Source organism: Oreochromis aureus, linkage group 7, assembly GCF_013358895.1.
Source record: "Oreochromis aureus strain Israel breed Guangdong linkage group 7, ZZ_aureus, whole genome shotgun sequence".
Lineage (NCBI taxonomy): Eukaryota > Metazoa > Chordata > Actinopteri > Cichliformes > Cichlidae > Oreochromis > Oreochromis aureus.
The window spans coordinates 15495561-15518191 of record NC_052948.1 but is presented as its reverse complement, the minus strand read 5'-3'; the positions used below and the strand labels follow the sequence as shown (position 1 = coordinate 15518191).

The window sequence follows — 22631 nt, the reverse complement described above, 5'->3', positions numbered from 1 at the left end:
CTGCTTGTCCCTTCTCTTCATGTGGGCAGTGTGAAAAAAAAAGCATTATTAATCTGATCTGTTGCTTAGGGGATGCATCGTGTGTGTGTGTGTGTGCGGCAGCATCACCGGGATGCAGGATCCTCCTCCCCTGGAAACTGGAGGAGCATCTTCGCCCTCTGACGTCATGACAGCAGCATCAGCTGTTAGCTCTGCTCTAAGCCTTTTCGCTGCCGATCGCTTCCTGCTCAAAGGAAATATATGAGATCCCCTCCAACCCCTGAAATGGCGACACAGGAGGTACCGCTGAACGAGACTCTGGCTCATCTCAAAACGGAGTCGGAGACGCTGAAGTCGAAGCTGGAGGAAGAAAGAGCGAAGCTGCACGATGTCGAGCGTGAGTGCTAAAAAAATGGAGAGGCCCTGATTCATTCCTGCGTTTACCCTGTGACGGGACGGATAACAGCGAGCGTCTCCTCATAGCCTCACGTTTCTCCGCCAGAAGTCAAAGATCGCCGGTGTTACCGGAGATGGGGGATTTCGCGGAGCAGATTATCGATCCGATCGGCGCCGATGTCACCGATTTGTCAGGAGACGGGGGGAGGCTGTCTTGTTTGCCTCCCCATTTCATAGCCTAATACTTTCATCCATGTTTCCTCCACGGACTGTTTTCTTTTTCTTTCTTCCTTTTTATTTATTTATTTATGGTTTACTCATAATATCTGAACAATATGACAATTAAAGCAAGAGTGTGAAATAAAAACGTGAAAATCAAGCACAGGTCATTTCTGATGCATATTTTATGGGATTCAGGCTATCTGAGACATGGCAGATTAAAGATAGATTAATTCAATATTCCTCCATTTAGATGGCCCTGCTGTAGTTTAATCCTGGCTGCAGCCACGAGTGTTAATGTGGGGACATGTTTAATGCATAATATACATGTGTGTTTTGTGCAGTACATCAGGTGGCAGAGAAGGTGGAGGGGCTGGGCCAGTTTGTCATGAAGACCCGGAGGACCCTGAAGGGGCACGGGAATAAAGTTCTGTGCATGGACTGGTGCAAGGACAAGAGGAGGATCGTCAGCTCCTCGCAGGTCACAAACCTCTAGTCTCGTTTCCAGCTGACTGCAGAGCAAGTTTGTTGTTGGTGGCATGTGTTTTAAAAGTGTACAAACCTTTATTATCTTTTGATGCAGGATGGAAAAGTTATTGTGTGGGACGCTTTCACCACCAACAAGGTAACATTTACTTTTCATGGGTCATCATGAGGTATTCTTAGATATTTGTATTTTTGGCTTTTGAATCAATAATAATAATTGTAATAATGATAATAATAATAATAATAATAATAATACTAGTAATATAAATTTCCATGATGATAATAAGCTTGTTTTAGATAGGACTTCTTTTTAGATTAGATAGGAGTGACACATAGGATTTGTGCATCAATATATCTATTGTGTGCTGATGGTAAATCCAACTGTCCTGTTTTTATGAACGAGACATCAGAGTTAGATGATAGAAACTGAACACCAGATTGTGTAAAAGTGTTTTCTTAAGTTTTCTACATGGGACAAACCAAAGCTCGTTGTTCTGCTTTGATTATGGATAATGAATTCTCCCTGTGCCGGTGCAGCTCGAGCACAAAAGCCTTGTCTTCTGATGTTTATAGGAGCATGCTGTGACAATGCCTTGCACCTGGGTGATGGCCTGTGCCTATGCCCCCTCTGGCTGCGCTGTAGCTTGTGGGTGAGTGCGTTACTCTCCATGATGATCCAGATCTGGTTGTATTTTGCTGTATTTTTTGTTGCTTTTCTGTATTTTGTTTTTGTGGTAAAGTGTGTAGCTTCTCTGTTGCAGAGGCCTGGATAATAAATGCTCAGTTTATCCTCTGTCTCTGGACAAGAATGAGAACTTAGCTGCAAAGAAGAAGTCAGTGGCCATGCACACAAACTACCTGTCTGCTTGTAGCTTCACCAACTCGGATATGCAGGTGAGAAAACTCACCACACTCTAAAAACATCTGCAAAACACTGAGGATCATGGGTAAAATGCCTGTGGAAACAGTAGCTGCGTGCTGCCTTTTTATTTTTCTCTCAATCAGATATCACTTCCTTCTATATTCCAGTGAAAGAGCTCCCATACTTTGTTAATAATTTACAAGTTTGACTTCCTGGTCACATGAGGCGTCACACTGCAAAGGCAGTCCATTTACAACTACACGATAGCCTGTAACGACTTCTATTTTTTTTTCTCTTCTCTTGCCGCATGCATTTAAGATCCTGACGTCCAGCGGGGATGGAACATGTGCATTATGGGATGTTGAGAGTGGGCAGCTGTTACAGAGTTTCCATGGACACGCTGCAGATGTGTTGTGTCTGGATCTGGCCCCATCTGAAACCGGAAACACGTTTGTTTCGGGGGTGAGGACACTTTCTGCACAGCTTTCGGTACAGCTTACTTAAAGAGGCTAAACACTGAAATTTTTCACACTGTCTGCTTTGCTTTCATTGGCAGGGCTGTGATAAGAAAGCCAATGTCTGGGATATGCGTTCAGGGCAGTGTATTCAGTCCTTTGAAACTCACGAGTCAGACATAAATAGTGTACGGTAAGTCACCCCCTTGTAATGGCTCCTAAATATAAGTGTAGAGAAGGTAAGTGTAAAGATGAGCACATTTTCTATTTATAATTAAGCATAAAAAGGAAGTGTTTTAAAGGCCTCATCATGTGTGCATTATCATAACATCTTTTATGTTATTGTAATGGCCTCTATATTTTTGTTTGCAAACAAAAATTTTAAAATCTGGAGTCTCATTTTCTTATGCTACCACTAGGAGTTGCTATAAGTCAGAAGTATTCAAATCTTACATGTAAGAGTTTTAAAAATTGATTTCTTATTAGTGCTGTCTGTATTTTAACAGATACTATCCCAGCGGAGATGCTTTTGCATCTGGATCGGATGACGCTACAGTAAGAATTGATTTCTTCATGTTACCTTTGACTGGTGAAGCCAGTTTTCATGTGCAGTGTGCTGCACATAATTAATCATAATTACACTACACCATAAAAAACTAAAATAAATCAAACACTCCCCTTTGTTACAGTGCCGCCTGTATGACCTAAGGGCAGACAGGGAAGTGGCTATCTATTCCAAAGACAGCATCATATTTGGCGTCTCCAGTGTTGATTTCTCGCTCAGTGGTACGACATATAGAATATTTACCTTCGCTGTTGTTTGTACTGAGCTTAAGGATAATGCGGTTAAAACATTTTGGGTGTGCCCTCTCTTTCCCCAGGCCGGCTACTGTTTGGTGGCTACAACGACTACACCATTAATGTTTGGGATGTTCTCAAAGGAACACGGGTTTCTATTCTGTTTGGACATGAGAACCGTGTCAGCACCCTGCGGGTTTCCCCTGATGGGACAGCCTTCTGCACAGGTTCCTGGGACCACACTCTTCGGGTATGATATCTGATCTGGCACATTTGATTACTCCAGGTTTCTGTCTGGTTATATCTTGTAATGTCTATTTTCTTTGCCTTCCAGATCTGGGCCTAAGCATCAAGACACAAAGGATTAAATAGTAGACAGACCTACTGAAGACACACTGATGTTTCTGTTTGCTAGAGTACAATCACAGAGATAGAGACTCAGTTTTGATTGTACATAGGGCACATCAATAGCATTGTATATACTCCAGTGTTTTGGCCAGGGTAGATTTACATATTTTAAAGAGTAAGTAAACCAAATGGCTAGCTTGCATTACGATGTGATGGGAAGAAAAGGCGCACAGAAGTTCTTATGATTACAACTATGAAGTTGAAAACAAGTATGTTACTGAAAATATTATCGGTAGTGGCTTGCATCAGTCTAGGATAGAAGTGACACAATAATGTGATGTGTTAATTAGCCCACATGGAGGAAAATACATGTTTACTTATTGTTATTATTTTTTATTAAACAAATGAAGACATTCAATCAGAGGAGACATCAAAGAGCAGGGGGGGGGGGGCTTTTCTGTGAATGGGAAAAGTTCTGAGAAATATTAATGAGATTTATGGAGAAAGGTACAAATTAATATTTTATTTTGGAAATTATATTATATGTACATCTAACAAACACCCTGTGCACCCAACAGCTGCTTCTCACCTGCCAATATAATACTGTATCAATATCAATGCAAAGAAAGCACATTAATAGGTAAACATGAGATAAATGATTTTTTTTTCATTCCTGTAATTTAAATTATGATTTACTACATCTTTTTTTGTTTCCAGATGTGGAAGCCACTCACTACTCAATGTGCACTAGAGACACCCTGAACTTGTGGTACCCCACTGTTGAAATACTAACATGTTAAAAAAATTAATACAAAAAATATATATATATAAATATAATTGAATGTACTCCTTTTCATGCCGTTGTCCAATGGTTGTAATTTCATATTTAGAGTAATTATTGTAGTTTAGTGTACAGATATGCAGGGGACTGTTAATCAAACTATTACAAACATAATAAAATCAGTTTTGAATATCGCTCCTATGTCTCATTATTATTATTATTATTATTATTATTATTAGTAGTAGTAGTAGTAGTAGTAGTAGTAGTAGTAGTCGTATTATCTCAACAGAGTGAGAGGCCACTGTTACTGTTGAGGGTTTCCAATAAAGTTTCAACTCAAGCGGAAGTGACGTCATCAAAAAGCCTTAACGATTGAAAACAATGGCCGACAGGAGAGCCAGTATTGTAACTCTTGTAGTTGTTTTAAATGTTCAACTAGTAAAATTTACTGTGTGTATGTAGGAGACTCTTATTGTGATGTTTAGTGATTTAATAAGTGTGTTTTATAAGAGAGAAGCCAGCTGCTTAGCCCGCTTTTAGCTGCCAAAATGAGCGATGTTGTGGAGAAGACGCTGACAGCTCTGCCGAGCCTCCTCTCTTTAGACTCTCACCCTGGGTCTGCAAAACTGTCCTCCACTTCAAAGCTAGGAAACCTCATCAGGGGAATCACTGAGCTAACGTCTAAACATGTGAGTTTGCCCTTTGAAATTAACTAAAAACAAGATAAGTTGACGATACCCTCTAAGGTTGCTAAGCTAAGCTGCCTGTGCTAACAACTCATTATAGGCATGTCTTTACGTTTAACCTACTTACTGGAGGCCCTACTTTACTGTACTAAGTTAGAGGCTGGTTTACAGGCGTTGTGTTGCTTTTGCCATGTTATTATCATGTGGCAGAACAAATGATAGCAGTGTTACTTCACGCATTTATCCTCACTGGTACGTTCATGTCATTTTCGTAAACTCAAACAAATTGGTGGCAAATTGGAGAAGTTCGTCTTCTAGGATTTCCGAGTTTTTGGTAAATGGTTTTTGGACGGGATACTGGTATTTATCACGTCTAGTCTCTGTGGCAGAAACCACTCAATGCATACAGGACAAGTAGTCAGCAGTATTCACTCACTTGCCACTTTATAAGGTACACCTGTTCAGCTGCTTTTTAACACAAATCTCTAATTTCGTTGCAGCAGTTCCATGCATTTAGACATATAGAAACCCGCTGAAGTTCAAACTTGACCATCCGGAATCTGGAAAAAGGGTGATTTAGGTGATCATGGCATGGTTCTTAGTGTCAGACAGGCTGGTCTGAGTATTTCAGTCTTTCAGATTGCTCCTCTGCTTGGATTTTCTCTAGAGTTTACAGAGAATATTGCCTGAAAAAGAGAAAATGCAGAAGAGCATACCTGAATGTTTAAATTCTGAATGCACAACACACTTAACTGTGAAGCAGATGTGCTATAGCTGCAGAAGACCAAACCAGGTGCCACTCCTGTCAGCTAAGAACAAGAAACTGACCAGAGGAACTGACTAATAAAAGAAAAAAAAAAAAAAAGAACAGGAAACTGAGGCTACAATTCGGATGGCCTCACCAAATATTGGACAATAAAAGATCAGAAAAATATTGCCTCGTTTTAGGGCTGTTCGATATAACGATATATATCGGATGACGATAGAAAAACGTCTATCGTTTCATTTTACGCTATCGTTTGTTTCGTGGTGTCGCAAAATAAACTGTTTACGGCAATATTTTTTCATTATTTTGATGGTCACTGTAGTGGCTATATTAATTTCCTAAAGTTCTCTCTTTCTCTTATATTTAATATAACCACACTACAGACGGACAAGCGCTTGTTTTTATGCGTTGTCGTTAGCAACAACGACGGTAAAACCACCTCGTGTCCGCTTGTTTATTTTCCACATAAACCTTTCACAATAAAGCTCAAGATCCTGTTGAGACTTTTCAAAATAAACTGAATCACGTGAAAGATGCAGAGTATTTACGGATGAGAAGCAAAAAAGAGCCGCCAGGTGCTAAAAAATAAACCTCAGACTCAAACGTTAGAACAGGCTTTTCCCCGCAGCACGCTGTGTAATAAATACTCACAAAGAAAACGGCAGCAACCTATGTCTAAAAATGTATCGTTTCATGCATCAGTTAAAACACTCGACTCCAGGTACGCGACACCCAGCTGGAAACACTTCACGCAAGTCGAGCTGCCCGACATTCACAGAATTTACAGAAAATGTTACATTTTTGTGATTTATATCGTTATCGGACGATAGATGTCTTAATATCGGGATATGAGATTTTGGTCATATCGCACAGCCCTACCTCGTTTCACATTTTCAATTGGAACATTTGGATGGTTGGGTCTGAACTTGGCATAAACATCTTGGATCCATCCTACTTTATGTCAGTAGTTCAGGCTGCTGCTGGTGGTGTAATGGTGTGAGGGATATTTTCTTGGCACATGGCACCCCAGTGCAAACTGAGCATCATTTAAACTCCATAGCCTGGATAACACACCATGTCACAAAACTCAAATCATCTCAAACTGGTTTCTTGAACATGACAATGAGTCACTGTACTCAAATGACCTCCACAGTCACCAGATATTAGTCCAATAGAACACCTTTGGTATTTGTAGGATGGGAGTTTGACATCATGAATTAAGAGAGTGACTAGTCACTAGTATGAGCTAGGTGTAACTAATAAAGTGGCCAGTTTGTATAAGTCTGGTATTGTTAAACCTGCATACCTGAAATTCTTACTGCATTTCTTTAGTGTTAAATGGTGTATCTGTATATTCCAGTGACCTTTTGGCAAGCAAAAGCCTGCTGGTTCATTTCCGAGCACAGATACAAATCCCCTTTGAGGTTGTGTCAGGAAGAGTATCCACCGTAAAAACTCTGCCAAATTAAACATGTGAAACTACCTGCTGTGGAGACTCCTTATGAAAAGGGAGCAGCCAAAGTTAACTTTTCACATCATCTTGGAAGTTCCAAGCAAACATTTCCCTGTTTTTCTGAATTAAGAAGATATCTTAATATCCCAAAAGAGTTTCTGTCCTACTTGAAGGGTTGATTACATGAGTAACAATGACCACCACTCCATTATTTCATATCTTCAAGTCCTATCAATTCAATTGACTGTGAAGAAATGTCCAGAAGACTCTTAAGTCTCTAACAGTACAGTGCCATCTGTATTACCCACTGATGCCAGTATTTCCCAGTGTTTCAAAGTGGATTACTCATAAAATCAAGCTTTCGAGAAAATAGAGCTTCTTAGGATTATAAGATATCATGCTGATTCAGAAAAAATGAGCATTTTTTGGCAAATATGGTGCAGGTGCCCGAGTTCATCCACTGCCTGAAACAAATCACTTCACCTACTCTTCATTTAAAATAACTCCCAACGTTCGAAATGGATATTCACTTCCAACAACATCAACCAGATCCAACAGTAGAGAGCAGAGATTATGCACACACATGCTGATTTCATTATTTGAAACTTCGGCAATGTTTAGTGAGTCTCCACCCCAGTGAAAAGTATAAAAGGCAATATAAGCAGAGAGTACAAACATGTTGAGGGATTGGCTGTGTTAGTTCAGTGAGAGAGTTATTTGGAAAGAAAACAGTTTTCACTAGCAGTCTAAAACTAATGTGTACACTTATATCTGCATTTTTATTTTGTTAAATATGAACAAAATTATAGCATTAGTGCTGCCACATGTCTGGCAGGAAAGAGAGTACCAATTTGTTTATTTGCAAAAAAAACTCACTACATTTTCGGTAGGGATGGGTACCGGTGTCCGGTGCCATGATGGCACCGGTTCTGACATAAACGGTAGTAACCAGACCGAAAAGCAGCGCACATTTCGGTGCTTTATTTCGGTGCTTTTTTTTTTTCCTGAGCCAATTCTAGCCAATCATTTTACGTTTCCGAGGATAGTAGGCGGGGCCAGGTACGTACGTTCTTTCAGAGCAGAGCTACAGATTAAAAATGCCCAAGGCGAAGAGGTCAAAAGTCTGGCTGTACTTCACAGCAAAAGGTGCAAACTCAGCAGCCTGCAACAAGTGCTTTAAGCTGATACTGTGATACTGTCAAAGGAGGTAACACCTCAAATCTGATGAAACACCTGGCGACGCATAGCGGGGTTTTTTTAAAGCCGAGAAATTTGCCGTGTTTGATAGCTTGTTGCGAGACCTCACACCGTGCACATCTACTGCGGGTGTGGTGCCTGTTAGCGGACCCGGAGTTAGCAACATCCCCCCAAAAGAGTAGAGTCCTGGCCCCTAGCCCTGTCAGCGTAGCAGAAATGATGACGGATGATGATGGCAGCAGCAGCCGTTCTTCTCTGCGTGAGTAGCTTCATGTTGTTCGTGTGTAATTAACGTTGAGTATGCTAACCACGTTATTAAATTAATGCATGTAAGGTGAACTAGCAAACACCGTCGTAGTTACATGCGGCTGTCTTCTTGTTTGATGGCAGATACTCCCTTCACCCTGGCCAAAAAGGCTAAAATGACCAAAGAAAAAGTGGAAAACAGTTAAACATGAGAGGTTTTTGGACAAAGTTTGTGTTTTTTCCATTGTTTAAGCACTGCTTCCAGCCAAGAGTGATACCATATATGCCCTATAGCTGCAGAAAAGGCTAACATTGTTATCTTTTTACAAAAAAACAGCTAAACATGAGAGGTTTTTGGACAAAGTTTGTGTTTTTTTCCATGTTTAAGCACTGCTTCCAGCCAAGAGTGAGAACATATATGCCCTATAGCTGCAGAAAAGGCTAACATTGTTATCTTTTTACAAAAAAAACAGCTGAACATGAGAGGTTTTTGGACCAATTTTGTGTTCTCCATTCTTTAAGCACCGGTTTGAGCACCGTTTAAGCACCGGCACCGTTTCAAAAGTACCGGTTTGGCACCGGTATCGGATAAAACCTAAACGATACCCATCCCTAATTTTCGGAAATATTTGTGGGTGTTTTCTATTTTTTTGTGGGGGTTTTTGTACTACATGAACACTAAAGTGGCCCCCCAATGAGATGACAGTGCCAACAGTGGCCCACGCTCATTTAAGTTTAGACCCCTGCTCTATAAGGCATTGTCAACTCCAAAAACTTTATGACAGAATTCAAATAATTCTCATGTTCTGTAGGAATACTCTATAGGAGTAAACCTTGACATCTCACAGTCTGAAATGCATTTAAACTTATGTTTCTTTGCATCACTGGCTCGCTGTAAACTTCTCACTACCTTGAAATAAGCATGACTCAGTAAATGTATTTCATCTTACTTTCCATTGTTTCCTGTTCTACAGGAAGAAGAAAAACTTATTCAGCACGAGCTTTTGGCGATCAAAGAACAAGTGTCCTCTCCCAACACCACCATGGTAATGCTTTCCTGGTTTTTCTCTGCTGTCTTGCACAAGATATCATATATATTAAAGTTCCACTGAGACACAAAGTTACCAGTGTGTTTACTTCTTCCTTTTGTCATAATCTGATTTAGAGGCAGATGAAGGAGCTCATGGTGCGATCGATCTACTGTGAAATGTTGGGCTACGAGGCTTCGTTCAGCTATATTCATGCCATTAAACTGGCTCAGCAAGGCACTGTTCTGGAAAAGAGAGTCGGTAGGTTTAATAAATAACTCATCCTTCAGAGTCTCGTGTGTCAGGGCCCATTTGGTCTTATGATCTACACACAAGGCCAGGAGGAGCAGCTGATGATGAGGCAGGTTGCATAAACTTGTTAGGACAACGAAGAGGATATTGCATGATGGAACAATAAAAGCTCGGTCCTTTGTGGCAAATTCTCACATATGTCTAGTTTCATAACTCATGTTTGATTACTCGGAAAAAAGAGAAGGGTGTTGATGAGATGAGAGAGTCGGCTGAACAGAACGTACTGTCAGGAGGTGGGCTCCAGCTGCTTGTTGAAAGCTGCTGATCTGCCTCTAAATCCTTGGCACACAGAACGACATGTAAAAGAATACCAAGAAGGAATAAAAAAACCCCACCACACCTGCTCTCATGAATCATTTTACATTTATGTTCCAGTGTGAGTCCTTACGTGGCCTCACTCCCTCCTCCTTTTTCAATTTAAAGGATAATACTGTCATTTTTAAGGATTTAACAATAAAGATTTACACATAAAAAGACACAAGATGGTACTTTAAAAGCTTCAGAGTGTTGAGAGTGTTCAGAATATGTATTTATTTACAACATCAGTGTTACATATGAAAAAGCTAGACTGCTTTGGTCACAAATATGTTTATTTGTGGTTTTTCAGGTTACCTCGCTGTGTCCTTATTTCTGAATGAAAGTCACGAGCTTCTGCTGCTCCTGGTAAACACTGTGTTAAAGGTGGGCATGGACTTACACAGCATTCGTCATACGATGTCCAAAAGGGAATTTAGGATGTTGATTTTCATCTTTTGTGTTCACAGGATCTTCAGAGTACAAATCTTATTGAAGTGTGCATGGCTCTGACTGTTGTCAGCCAGATGTTCCCCAAAGATATGATCCCTGCGATCCTTCCTCTAGTGGAGGAAAAACTAAATCACCCAAAGTAATGAACGCTGCTCATCACCTGCATGCATGGTTGAATATTTCTTTGTGCTGTTGAGCTTGAATATTTTTATTAATACGTTTTTGTCGGAACAAACTTTCAGAGAAATCATTAGAAGGAAAGCAGTCCTGGCGCTGTACAAGTTCTACCTAATAGCACCAAATCAAGTTCAGCACATCCACAACAAGTTTCGCAAAGCTCTTTGTGACAAAGATCCTGGTGTGATGACAGCCTCACTACACATCTACCTGCAGATGATCCAGGTACTTACTGGTTTCCTCATAATTTGCAGTATTCTGTTGAAATGTACATATGTATGTATTTATTTATTTATTTTTTTGCTTTAATACAGGAGAACCCAGACGCTTACAAGGACCTGACGCCAAGTTTTGTCACCATATTGAAGCAGGTGGTGGGAGGAAAGCTGCCCATGGATTTTAATTATCACACTGTTCCTGCTCCATGGCTTCAAATTCAGCTGCTCAGAATACTCGCCTTACTTGGGAAAAATGATCAGAGGTAGATATTTTTTGTCCTGTCTTCACATCTTAGTGACATCACCTGATTCTCCAGTGATTTTGTGCATTTTCTCTCTCTTCATAGTACAAGTGAGGTCATGTATGAAGTTCTTGATGAGTCTTTACGAAGAGCAGAGATGAACCATAACATCACTTACGGTATGCAGCGTTTCTAATAAATATGTTTTTGTAACCATTTAAGTTCTTCTGTCAGCCACTTATATACGTTTCTCTTTATTTCCAGCTATTTTATATGAGTGTGTAAAATGTATTTACACAATTCATCCTAAATCCGACCTTTTGGAAAAAGCTGCAAAGTGCATTGGAAACTTTGTTTTGTCCCCCAAGATAAATCTAAAATATCTAGGTAAGAGACAAAGAGAAACACGACTGTACATAAATAATGTCTCTTTGTTGAAAATCTAACAAAAACTCTGTCTCTATGATACTGCAGGCCTGAAGGCCCTGACCTATGTTGTCCAGCAGGATCCTAAACTGGCCTTGCAGCATCAGATGACCATCATAGAGTGTCTTGATCACCCTGACCTCATTATTAAGCGTGAGGTGAGGCTCATGGTGACGTAGTCTGAACATGTGAGGTTGTAGGGTTGCAGGTTTTTAGCATTACCGGGTTTCTTTTTTTTTCTCTTGTAGACGCTGGAGTTGCTCTTTCGCATCACTAATGCCCAGAATGTGACAGTCATTGTTGAGAAGATGCTGGAGTTTCTGTGTATCAGTGAAGATGATCACACTACCATTGACCTGGTGGGGAAGGTGGCAGAACTGGCGGAAAAATATCCTTTAAAGTGTAATCGTCTTAAATGTCCATTCATTATCACTCCTGTGGCCCTCTGGAGCTGTAAAATGCTGCGACTAAGAAATCAGTCATAGAATTTTGGCAAAACTCATATTCAAAGTAACTCTTTGTAAACTTGTGTTGTGTCACAACAGGCTGTCACTGCAGCTTCTCTGGTTTGATTTCACATAAATCAAACTTTAAAAAGTAAAGAAGAGATGGGAGAAAGACCCTTTAACCACAAGTAGTATTTGGTCACCTTCCTTCATGGGCATATGAGCTTCAGTGACTTCCAATTTTAAATCCATAGGAAATAATGTGATGTCGGCTCACCCTTTGCAGTTGTAACAACTTGTTTATGGGAATTTTTGACCACTCGTCCAGAAGTGCATTTGTGAAGTCAGACATTGACGTTAGACAAAGAGGCCTGGCTCACAGTCTCCACTCTAATTTGTCATAAAGGCGTTCTGTCGGATTGAAGTCAGCACTCTGTGCAGGCCAGTCAAGTTCTTCCACACAAAACTCAGTCATCGATGTCTTTATGGACGTTGCTTTGTGCACTGGTGTGCAGTCATGTTGGAAGGAGTTGCCATGCCCAAATTGTTCACAGAAAGTTGGGAGAGTCAAGTTGTCCAAAATGTCCTTGTATGCTAAAGCATTAAGGCTGCAGCTCAGGTGGTAGAGCACTAATCAGTTGGTGGTTCGATCCCCCGTCTGCTCCAGTCTGCATGCCAAATGTGATAACAACAGTGTTGGGGAGTAACGGAATACATGTACCGCCGTTACGTATTTAGAATACAAAATATGAGTAACTGTATTCCGTTACAGTTACCGTTTAAAAAGGTGGTATTCAGAATACAGTTACTTTGTTGAAATAAATGGATTACACGGCGGTACTTTCCTGTTTCATATTGTCGCAGGTCAGGATTATTTGGGTTAGTTTGACAGCTATGTTCTGTTGTTCCAGGCAGCAGCGTTATGGTTGCCATGGTTACAGGGTGAAGCGCTCTCTCTCTGCGTGTTTCCTGGGTGAGAGAGCGCTTTTTTGTTGTTGTTGTTGTGCTAAGCTAAAAGGCAGAATGCTACAGGCATGGCCCTAAAGAATGTAGCCTCATGGGCAGTGTAGTCCGTGCTGCAGGGAGAATGGACTACCATACACGTTATGTGTCTGTGAGCGAGAGAGGGAGAGAAAGGCAAAGTCCGAGCTGTCACGGAGCAAAAACGGGAGCTGGAAGCATGTAAATATAATAATAACCACAGCAGCCAAGAAGAGTGCCTGACGAGCCCATTTGTAAGTAAATGGTAAATGGCCTGTATTTATATAGCACTTTACTAGTCCCTAAGGACCCCAAAGCGCTTTACATATCCAGACATCCACCCATTCACACACACATTCACACACTGGTGATGGCAAGCTACATAGTAGCCACAGCCGGACGATCTGATTTCCTCGTGTTGGCGTTGTTCCCACATCATCATAATAAATGTTGTTCCAGGTTCAACATTGCAAGTGACCAATCACCTTCTTGTGACGTCATACTTCTGCGACTTATAATATAAAACAAACAGGGGCTAAAAGAGGCTAAACTTTCATATGGTATGTCTCTGGCAACATTAACACGATGTCCCAGGGACAACATTAACACGATGTCCCAGGGACAACATTAACACGATGTCCCAGGGACAACTTTAACACGATGTCCCAGGGACAACATTTACACGATGGCCCAGGACAAATTTGTAAATTTCTGGATTACTGTTAATCTCCATAGAATCAAGAACTCATGTCCAGTTTCACGGCTATGGACCAGTTAATTATGTTTCCAGGTGATAGTTTGATTCATAGATTCAGCACACAACCATTAGTCTAGGCCTTTTAGTTCAAATTCTCTTCACTTATGTTTGTAAAATGATCAGGGAAGCTACTGCAATTTTGCCTGACATTGTTATGACAACTATATTCACCTGTACATTTATTATATATCATAATATATTGACGGGAGAGCTATATTCACCTGTATTTTCATAATAAATCATAATACATTGACACGCAATTCTCTGTCTGGAGAACACTGGTTCGCAAGTAGCCTATCACTAGCAAACAAACAGCTATCCATTTCAAGGAAAACATATCGAACCGGCAACCTTCCAATTACAAGGCGAACTCCCAACTCTTGAGCCACGATCGCCCCACAGTAAGTAAGCTGTGGGGCGTAAGCTAGTAAGCTATTAAGTAAGCTATTAAGTAAGCTATTAAGACTCAATTGTACACTGTGTTCGTGTTTTCCTCCGGAAAAAATAAGTTCCGTTGGAGCAGCCTTTCAACGCCTCTCTCTGTCTCTGGCAAGCAAAGTTGACCCAGACAACAAAGTAAAGCTATTTTTCGGCTACCAGCCCGACACGGAACCCACTGTATTAGCCCGAGGTCCCTTTACTACTGTTCGGAGCCGCGGACCTTCAGTAAGAGTAATAAATCACACCAATAGTACATTCACGTAGTTGTAAACAGCATGATAATATATTAAGTAATCCAAAGTATTCAGAATACGTTACTCTCATTGAGTAACGTAACGGAATACATTACAGAATACATTTTGGGCCATGTATTCAGTATTCTGTAATGGAATACATTTTAAAAGTAACCTTCCCAACACTGGATAACAATGTATAATAATTCATGAATGTGTAAGTATGAGTGTGTGAATGTTAGAGAGAAAGAGAGCATGTGTGAATGGGTGAATGAGGCAAGTTGTGTAAAGCGCATTGAGTGCACACTTAGAGTAGAAAATATTTATATAAGAACCATTTACTTTCACTGGAACTATGGGATCATAATCCAACCGTTAAACCCAGACAACTCCATCAGATTGCCACTGCTCTAGAGTCCAGTGGTGGACTGGACTCTGCATCTGACTCTTTACATTGTGCTTGTTGATGTAAGGCTGTGATCGAGCTGCTTGGCCATAGAACCCATTACATGAAGCTCTCTTTAAACACTGTTCTTTAGCTAATCTGCAGGCTGCATGAAGTTTGGAGGCCTGTAGTGATTGAGCCTGCAGAAAGTCGGTGACCTCTGTGCACTATGTGCCTCAGCAGCCGCTGACCCTGCTCTGTGGATTTGACGAGGTGTACCACTTTGTGGCTGAATTTTCTGATGATTTGTTATAAAACCACTAACAGTTCACTGTAGGATATTTAGTAGCTAGGACATTTCACAAATGGACATGTGGTGTGGACTCAGTGTTCTTCACCAACAGTGAATGGATGATGAAACTGCACAGAAAAGGTTTTGAAAAATGCTGATGTAAATTTATACTTCCTAGCAATAATATAATGAATTTAGAGAAAACATTAACATTCAAGTTTCTTTTTATTGGAAACCCTTGATACTTTTTTGAGTTGATATTGAGCTAAAACATAACTATCAACAATTGGAGGTTGAGATTACGTGACAGAAAGTAAACAGAAATTAACGAAAGATTTAAAAATATAATCTCATTTAAGACGCTAAGTTAGTACAAAACTCTTTGATAAACTCTTTGATACATAAACTCTTTGATAGATTTTCAACCTGTCTGGGGTTTACCCGACCTGTTGCCCAAAGTGTATCTTTTATACTTTGTTTATTACATTTATTGTATTTTCCTATAAACCACTGTACATATGCACCAGATAACGAGTGGTTCATAGAGACGATGAACACTGTGTTTTCGCTTGGTGGAGACATGATGCAGCCTGACATCCCTAACAGTTTTCTCAAACTGCTGTCTGAGGGTGAGAAACCCACACGTTCAGATGATTCTGCTGTGATTTTCTTGCTCACTGATATGATACTGATTGATTAAAATTTTAATTGTGAGGGATGAATGATGAATTTCTCTCTAAATGCGCAGGCTTTGACAGTGTGGAGGAAGACAGAAAGTTGAAGCTGTTTGCTGTGAATTCGTACGTTCCTCTGCTACGGGGAGAGCCTGGCAAACTGCCACAGCGCTTCCTCCAAGTCATCAGCTGGGTGAGTGATGCTCTCACGATGTGGGATGTCATTAACAGACTTTCATATTATTATGTAATAAGAGCGAGAAGCAAAAGAACAGTACATGCAGATACTGCTCAGTTTGCGTCATAAGTTAAATATAAAAGTGCTTGAAATACAAATTCTGTTAAATTAATGTTCCGAAAAATAAAATCAGTGCTGTGAAAAAATATGAGCGTGCAAATTCTGCACAGGTTTCAGGATCCAGAAGCTGAACGCTTAGTCATGTCTGAGTCTGGTCGAGAACATGTTAGTCAGCTCACAGGAACTGAAGCCTGTGACAAATAAACAACACAGCCAGGTTAATATGTGCTAGCTTGAAATATAGAGGCAGTAACCAACAAGAACAACTGCAGATGTGTTTGGTTTTTCCTGACCCAAGAGTCAGGAAGTGCAAAGAGATCAGCTAATAAAGGAGCACAAATGTTGCCTCACATTAAAGTCGATTATGTGGTAAGTTTGATCTTTTGACTACTGAATTTACCTAGTTGAAACGCAACACTAAAACAACCTCCAATGTATTAAACAGGTGGCCTAGACACCCACTATTATTCCTCTCTCCTGATCACACCACACCTGTAAAAAGGGTAGCAGTTTCCCTTCCTTAAGAATGGCTTCTTGATAACCACCCTTCCACTGTGACCACTAACAAAATACTTAAAGATACAGATTAATACTGGTTCTTTGCTAAATTTTCTATTGTATGTGTAGGTAATATAGTAGTTCATCCCTTGATTTAAGTGCTTGAATAATTCATATGTCCATATTAAGTGGCTTAGGACTGAGATTGGACTGAAAATGGGGGACAAAGGAGCCAATATCCAAAGAAAAACTTTGAAAAACCTTCACAAAGCCTGAAGAACTATTCCTCAAGACCATTTTAAAAGAGTTGCTCCTTGGAAGCAAAATATAAAGAAATGAGGGCTGGCTCAAGACTTTTGCACAGTGCTGTATGAAAACGGGATCATAACCAGGAACTGTTCTTTAGAAATAGGTGGAGAAACTACTTGGTTTGGGTTTCACTACAGAAGGCGACACTAGTTTTAAACAGAGACACAACAACAAGTTAACAGTTTTCCTTTGTTGCAGCTAAAAACGTTCTACAGAATGTCATTAATATTTATACTAAACCTTTGCTTACTCTCTGTAATGCCCAGGTGCTTGGGGAATACTCTCATTTGAGGGAGGATCTTGAACCTGCTGAAGTCCTGAGCCTGCTAGCCAAACTTTTGGACATGAAGAACAGCAGGAGTGAAACCAAGAGCTGGGTCCTCATGGCCATGACCAAACTCTGCAAAGGTGGCACTGATGCTTCTGTAACTCAGGAGGTTTCTGAGACATACAGCAGCTCCCTGGATACAGTGCTGAGACAAAGGGCGCATGAGTTGCAGTACCTCAGCCAAGACCCTGAACTAAGAGCCAGGGTGTTGCCACGAGGTGCCAACCCAGAGACTCTGGAGGTAACGTGCATTAAAAGCAGCACAATTTAAATGACATTGTATGACTGTGAAGTGTGTTGTGTATTGTGGTCTTGTTTGCAGTGAGCAAAGAACCCGGCCACATTAATAACATTTAAATATTAACTCTGTAGCTCTTTTCACAGTAAAAGCAGGTTAGTTGACGGTTGTGAAAACCTGCAAACACTTTATGGAAACACCCCTCAGCGTGCAAAATTGATTAGATTGATGACAGCCTTTACCGTAATCACATTATTCATTTAATGAGTAATTAAAACTTTAACATGTCTGGAGAAGTCTGAAGGACGGGGCTCTCCAGAGAACTTCATTCAGTATTGGATGCACTTTCATTCATTTAGAGAACAAGAAAACCAATCTCTCTTTTTTTGGCCACGAATTTTATTTTAAACACATAAATTAGTAATTATATGTTTTTATGTAGCTGAGCAAAGCACACAGAGCACTCAGGCAAAACGTCTTCAGTCCTGCGGCAATTTTGCATGACTGTTTGATTGTTTCTAGGTGGATTCCTCGCTGTCATTTCTTGACAGATTTGTGTCAGAGGCGTTGGCTGCCGGCGCTGCTCCATACAAACCTCCCCACCAACGGCAGGAGGAATTAGATCAGTCAAAAGGTAAAATGTAGATAAACATCTTGGCAGCACATTCAGCGTCTTGTTTGGATTTGTTCTGACTTTGTTGTCTGTTTCAGCCTTGAGCCTGGAGCCCTATGGCCTTTCTCTGCCTATCAGCATGTCCTCCTGCAGCATCACTGACAGACAGTCTCCTACACTGTTGTCCATGAGCTCGGGTCTGTCAGGGGATAGCGCTGACCTCTCACACAAAGGAGGGTATGCAGACACCACATGCATGCATTTGTTGGTGTAATCAAGTTCCTAGTTTTAGTGTTGAATTCACACTGAAGACTTGCTGTTTGTGTTTCAGCTCTTCAGCTTTGAAGCTGGATGGTGTAAAGAGGGTGTGGGGAAGGGAGGGCTATCTGGCCCAGAGAGAACCTGTAGAGGAAGCTGCACAGGTTGAGGTTCCCAGTCCTATTCAGTCTCCCGGCCGGCAGGGCGAAGGTGACAGTTTGCACAGCCAAACTCCAACTCAGACACCGACCCCAGAGCCTGAACAAGAGAAACAGCAGCTGGCCTCTTCGCTGTTTGTTGGTCTGGCTTCCCAAAGCTCTGTGTCTCTGGTGAGGTTATCAATCCATATACCATATGTGCATCAGCTTATGGTTCAGACTGCTCTGATTTTTATGTGGAGGATCACTGAAAACACTTTAGCCACAGGAGTTTTAGGGCGTCAGGTCGGAGTTTAAACTGTCACCGGAGTCAGTTATGCTGTAAACAAGCTGATCACTTGTACATGTCATAATGTGCCTACTTACAGCACATTTAAAATACAATTAAAATTAATATATTTTTTTGGCCTCGACAACTCAGTCTGTGGTTATCACCCAGCTCACCAGATTTGCCTCCCTTCGTTTAATTAATTCAATTCTTTTGAAGGGTCATCATCTTCAAATGAGGAGATAAAGCATGCATCACTCACAAGGGCAGTGGAGTAGAACAGGAGTTCCTCTGATTCAAAAATAGCAGCCACACTGAAAACACTGGAGTGTTGCCGAAGGAGATGACCTTTAAGGAACATTTAAATCAGTGACGGTTTTTGATATTTATGGTCAGAGTTGTGGAACTTTATGATCGCACTTGGTCCATGAAGTTAGCCCTGACTAAAATATGTGTTAATCTATTTTTACATGGTTTTTTTTTTCTTTGCAATTTCAACATAGAGGGGAACATTTTTTTGGAAGAAGTATCTACAAAGAGAACTGGACGAACACTCTTGTCTGTTTTTATTATGAAAATTAATAATGAATGAAACATTTCTTACATTTTTTTGAGGCCCATTTAGCTACTTGGTGAGTCTAAGATGAGACAAAAGGTGTTGCTTTTTAGAACATATTCAATGATTAGCTGAACATTTTCTTGGGTGGTACTAATGATATTAATTTAGGGATGTTAAACTCATTTTACATCATAGACCACATCCATGATAAATGTATAAAAAGTTCTAGTAGTTCTTTCATTTAAACTTTCATTTAAACTTGCTTAGCTATGTCTTGACATGCAGTTCAAAGTCCAAAATTAATCATGTTCTTCACATTTTCCAAAGCTGTCACTGGGCCAGATTGGAGACCTTGCAGGGCCAATTGTCGGCCCTGGGCTTGTTTAAAACCCCTGCTATAAGTGAAAGTGTTTAATGTGGAGCTATTTGCATTGCTGATTCTGAACATTTTTTTTCCTACATATATGTGTTTTTGCTTCTAACAGATGGGAAAATCTGAGCCGACACCCCAGCGATTTCGAAGAAAAGCCAAAGGGCAAGGTCCGGGCTCGTCCTTCAATGCAAGCGAGCAAATATCCAGCTCCCTCATCTCTCCTCCCAGTGCTGTAGATAACCTGCTGTGTAACAACCTACTAGACTCCAACAACGCCTCAGAGCTGGCCGAACAGACATCTCAGCTCTCTCAGAGCCTCACTACTGCTAATGGCACCTGTCACACAGAGGCAGAGTTAACTGAACCTGACACAAAGGGATGTAACCCTGCTCTCCGCAGGGATAACTGTGTGGTAGCTGCTGATCCTGGTCCACATGACGACCCAGGCAGACTAACAGAAGTGTGTCTGGATTCTTATCTTCCTGCAGAGCTTTCTGGCCTTTCACACTCAGAAATCGCTCCTTTGTGTGCCAACCAAAGCCTGAATCTCTCAGCCTGTCATGTGCAGAAGGAAGATTCATTAATATTAGTTGTTTTTATTATAAACTCCTCCGAGTCTGCCATACAACAGATGCTGCTTCAGGTCGACTCCGAAGAACTTGAGGTAAATTATTCAGTGGAAAATGATCAATAGTCGTTTGGTGTCCATTAGTCTTTCATAATGAGGTTGCTTTGTTGTATTGTTTATTTTTAGGTATCCTGCCTATGTGGTAGTCCAGCGGGGGAGATGACAAGCCACAGTGTAGCAGTGGGCCAGTATTCTCTAACTGTGAAGAGGCCTGCGGTTCACGTCGAGGTGGTCGGGACGGTATCTTACCAGCTGCCCACTGGGACGTCTCAGTCATTGCAGTTTTCCTATAAAGTCCCTTTAACCAGCTTCATCAGGTGAGATATTTAATGCTCGTCTTTGAAGTGCAGCATTTAAGTGACATAAAATTAATTCAAGTTTCCTGCAGACCTTTTGTGGTGTCCACGGAGGAATACGGGACGATGTGGCTTTCCTTCTCTCACGACACAAAGCAGAATCTGACGTTGATAAATGACAACCAGGAACCTCTCACAGCCACTCTGAATGCTCTGAAGAAGAAGCTCCAGCTTCATGTTGTGGAAGTTATAGGTGAATGAACATTTGTTTCCTGCTCGTATTCAAGCTGTTCAAACTGAGAGTATCATTTTATGCTTAATACATATAAAAGCAGCATTCACATCAACATGTATGTGTTAGAATATTCACCAACTCATCTGTGGTAACTACTGTATATTTATTCTTAACCTTAGGAATAACTGTTTTAAAAAACTACATTAGTTAAAAAGATGAGATAATGGAGCTTGACTATACGTCAAATATGCCTCTAATGAGGTGTAGTTGGGAGTTTATGAACAAAACTTACAGCTTCAACTTTCACTTGTATGCGGCATGAACATCATTAAATAACACGACGGTACCAATAAACAGCATTACAAAGGGGAAGAATTGGATACAAAAAAGGAGAAATATATATTGATGTGTCCTATACTTTTTGCTGTATTTTCACACTGAGTAACCTTCATTGTTTTCTGCTCAGGCATGGAAGGAATCGTAGCTTGCCGTCTCCTTCAGGATCTGCCGTGTCTGATGCATTGCCGTGTGAATGCCGGCTGGCTGGCTGTGTGGCTGCGCTCGCCGGTGCCCGACCTGCCTGACTGCCTGATCTACCACTGCCAGAGAGCTTTACAGAGCCTCTGAGACTCAGAGCTGCAGCACCATCACCACTGAAATCACTGAGGAACTAAACCCACCAGACCCTCACTGAAGAGGAAGGTACACAGAGCTGGAGTGCTGAATAGAAAAGGAGAAACCTGCTGTTGTGGCTTTGGATCTTTATATTGCGGTCTTTATGAATTCCACTCAAAGTTATTTAGTAAGATTTGGTTTTATTTATTTGGCAGAATTATAACTCATTGAAAGACATGGCAGGTGAAAAGCTCAGGGTCAAATGATGGCGTTTAATCATCTGTGGGTGTTTCATTATTGCCTTTTAGTCGTGAAAGGGCTCCATAATCACTAAACGATTGAAGCCTTCTTTCCTGGTTAAATTCTGATGGTACGCTTTGTATAACAGAAATTTCTCAAAGTGTAAAATGATGAAGTTCTCAATTGTTTCTTTTTCCTGTAGACCAGAGAGAAGATATATATATATATATATATATATATATATATATATATATGTATGTATATATATATATATGTATGTATATATATATATGTATGTATATATATATATATATATATATATATATATATATATATATATATATATATATATATATATATATATATTTTTTTTTTTTTGTGATCTGAAATACATTTTCTAGGCTACAACAATCATAACAGTGGAACGAGTAAGTCCACAGTCACTTCCCTCTTCCACTTTCACATTTACAGCAGATGCATTGAAGAAAAGATGGTGTAGCAACTTCAGTGCATGAGTGTAACCACAGACAAATCAAAAGGATTACATGACGGCCACGGCAGAGAAACTGAAGGATCATGTCATCACTAAGCTGCTTTCTATGAGTTTGTTAGCCAAGCATGGTTGCTAAATACACAGTACCAACCAAAAATGGCCCCTTGAGGCTGACTCCCAAATCAAATCAATC

General features: G+C 40.6%; 2 protein-coding genes across 3 annotated transcripts; both read left to right on the top strand.

Annotated features, from left to right (window-relative positions):
* The first annotated feature begins 152 nt into the window (after positions 1–152).
* Positions 153–4498, top strand: gnb5a (guanine nucleotide binding protein (G protein), beta 5a). The gene is made up of 11 exons (XM_031748045.2): positions 153–376; positions 939–1075; positions 1178–1219; positions 1654–1730; positions 1842–1974; positions 2261–2404; positions 2499–2590; positions 2904–2952; positions 3087–3183; positions 3279–3445; positions 3530–4498. Exons 1-11 carry the CDS (start codon positions 241–243, stop codon positions 3539–3541), a joined length of 1086 nt encoding a protein of 361 aa, XP_031603905.1. The 5' UTR covers positions 153–240; the 3' UTR covers positions 3542–4498.
* A 196-nt stretch (positions 4499–4694) lies between these two features.
* Positions 4695–22153, top strand: ap4e1 (adaptor related protein complex 4 subunit epsilon 1). Of its 2 annotated transcripts, none has more exons than XM_031748104.2 (21): positions 4695–5013; positions 9647–9718; positions 9838–9961; positions 10620–10693; positions 10777–10898; positions 11002–11161; positions 11251–11417; positions 11502–11575; positions 11661–11783; positions 11871–11980; positions 12071–12210; positions 15874–15986; positions 16106–16224; positions 17403–17705; positions 18225–18336; positions 18414–18552; positions 18647–18902; positions 20044–20595; positions 20686–20876; positions 20948–21108; positions 21557–22153. In XM_031748104.2, the coding sequence occupies exons 1-21, from the start codon at positions 4873–4875 to the stop codon at positions 21715–21717; spliced, it is 3414 nt and encodes a 1137-aa protein (XP_031603964.1). In that variant the 5' UTR covers positions 4695–4872; the 3' UTR covers positions 21718–22153. The 2 variants fall into 2 exon arrangements, with proteins under 2 accessions (XP_031603964.1, XP_039471612.1); XM_039615678.1 differs by lacking the exon at positions 4695–5013 and adding an exon at positions 8634–8685.
* Positions 22154–22631: the final 478 nt, after the last annotated feature.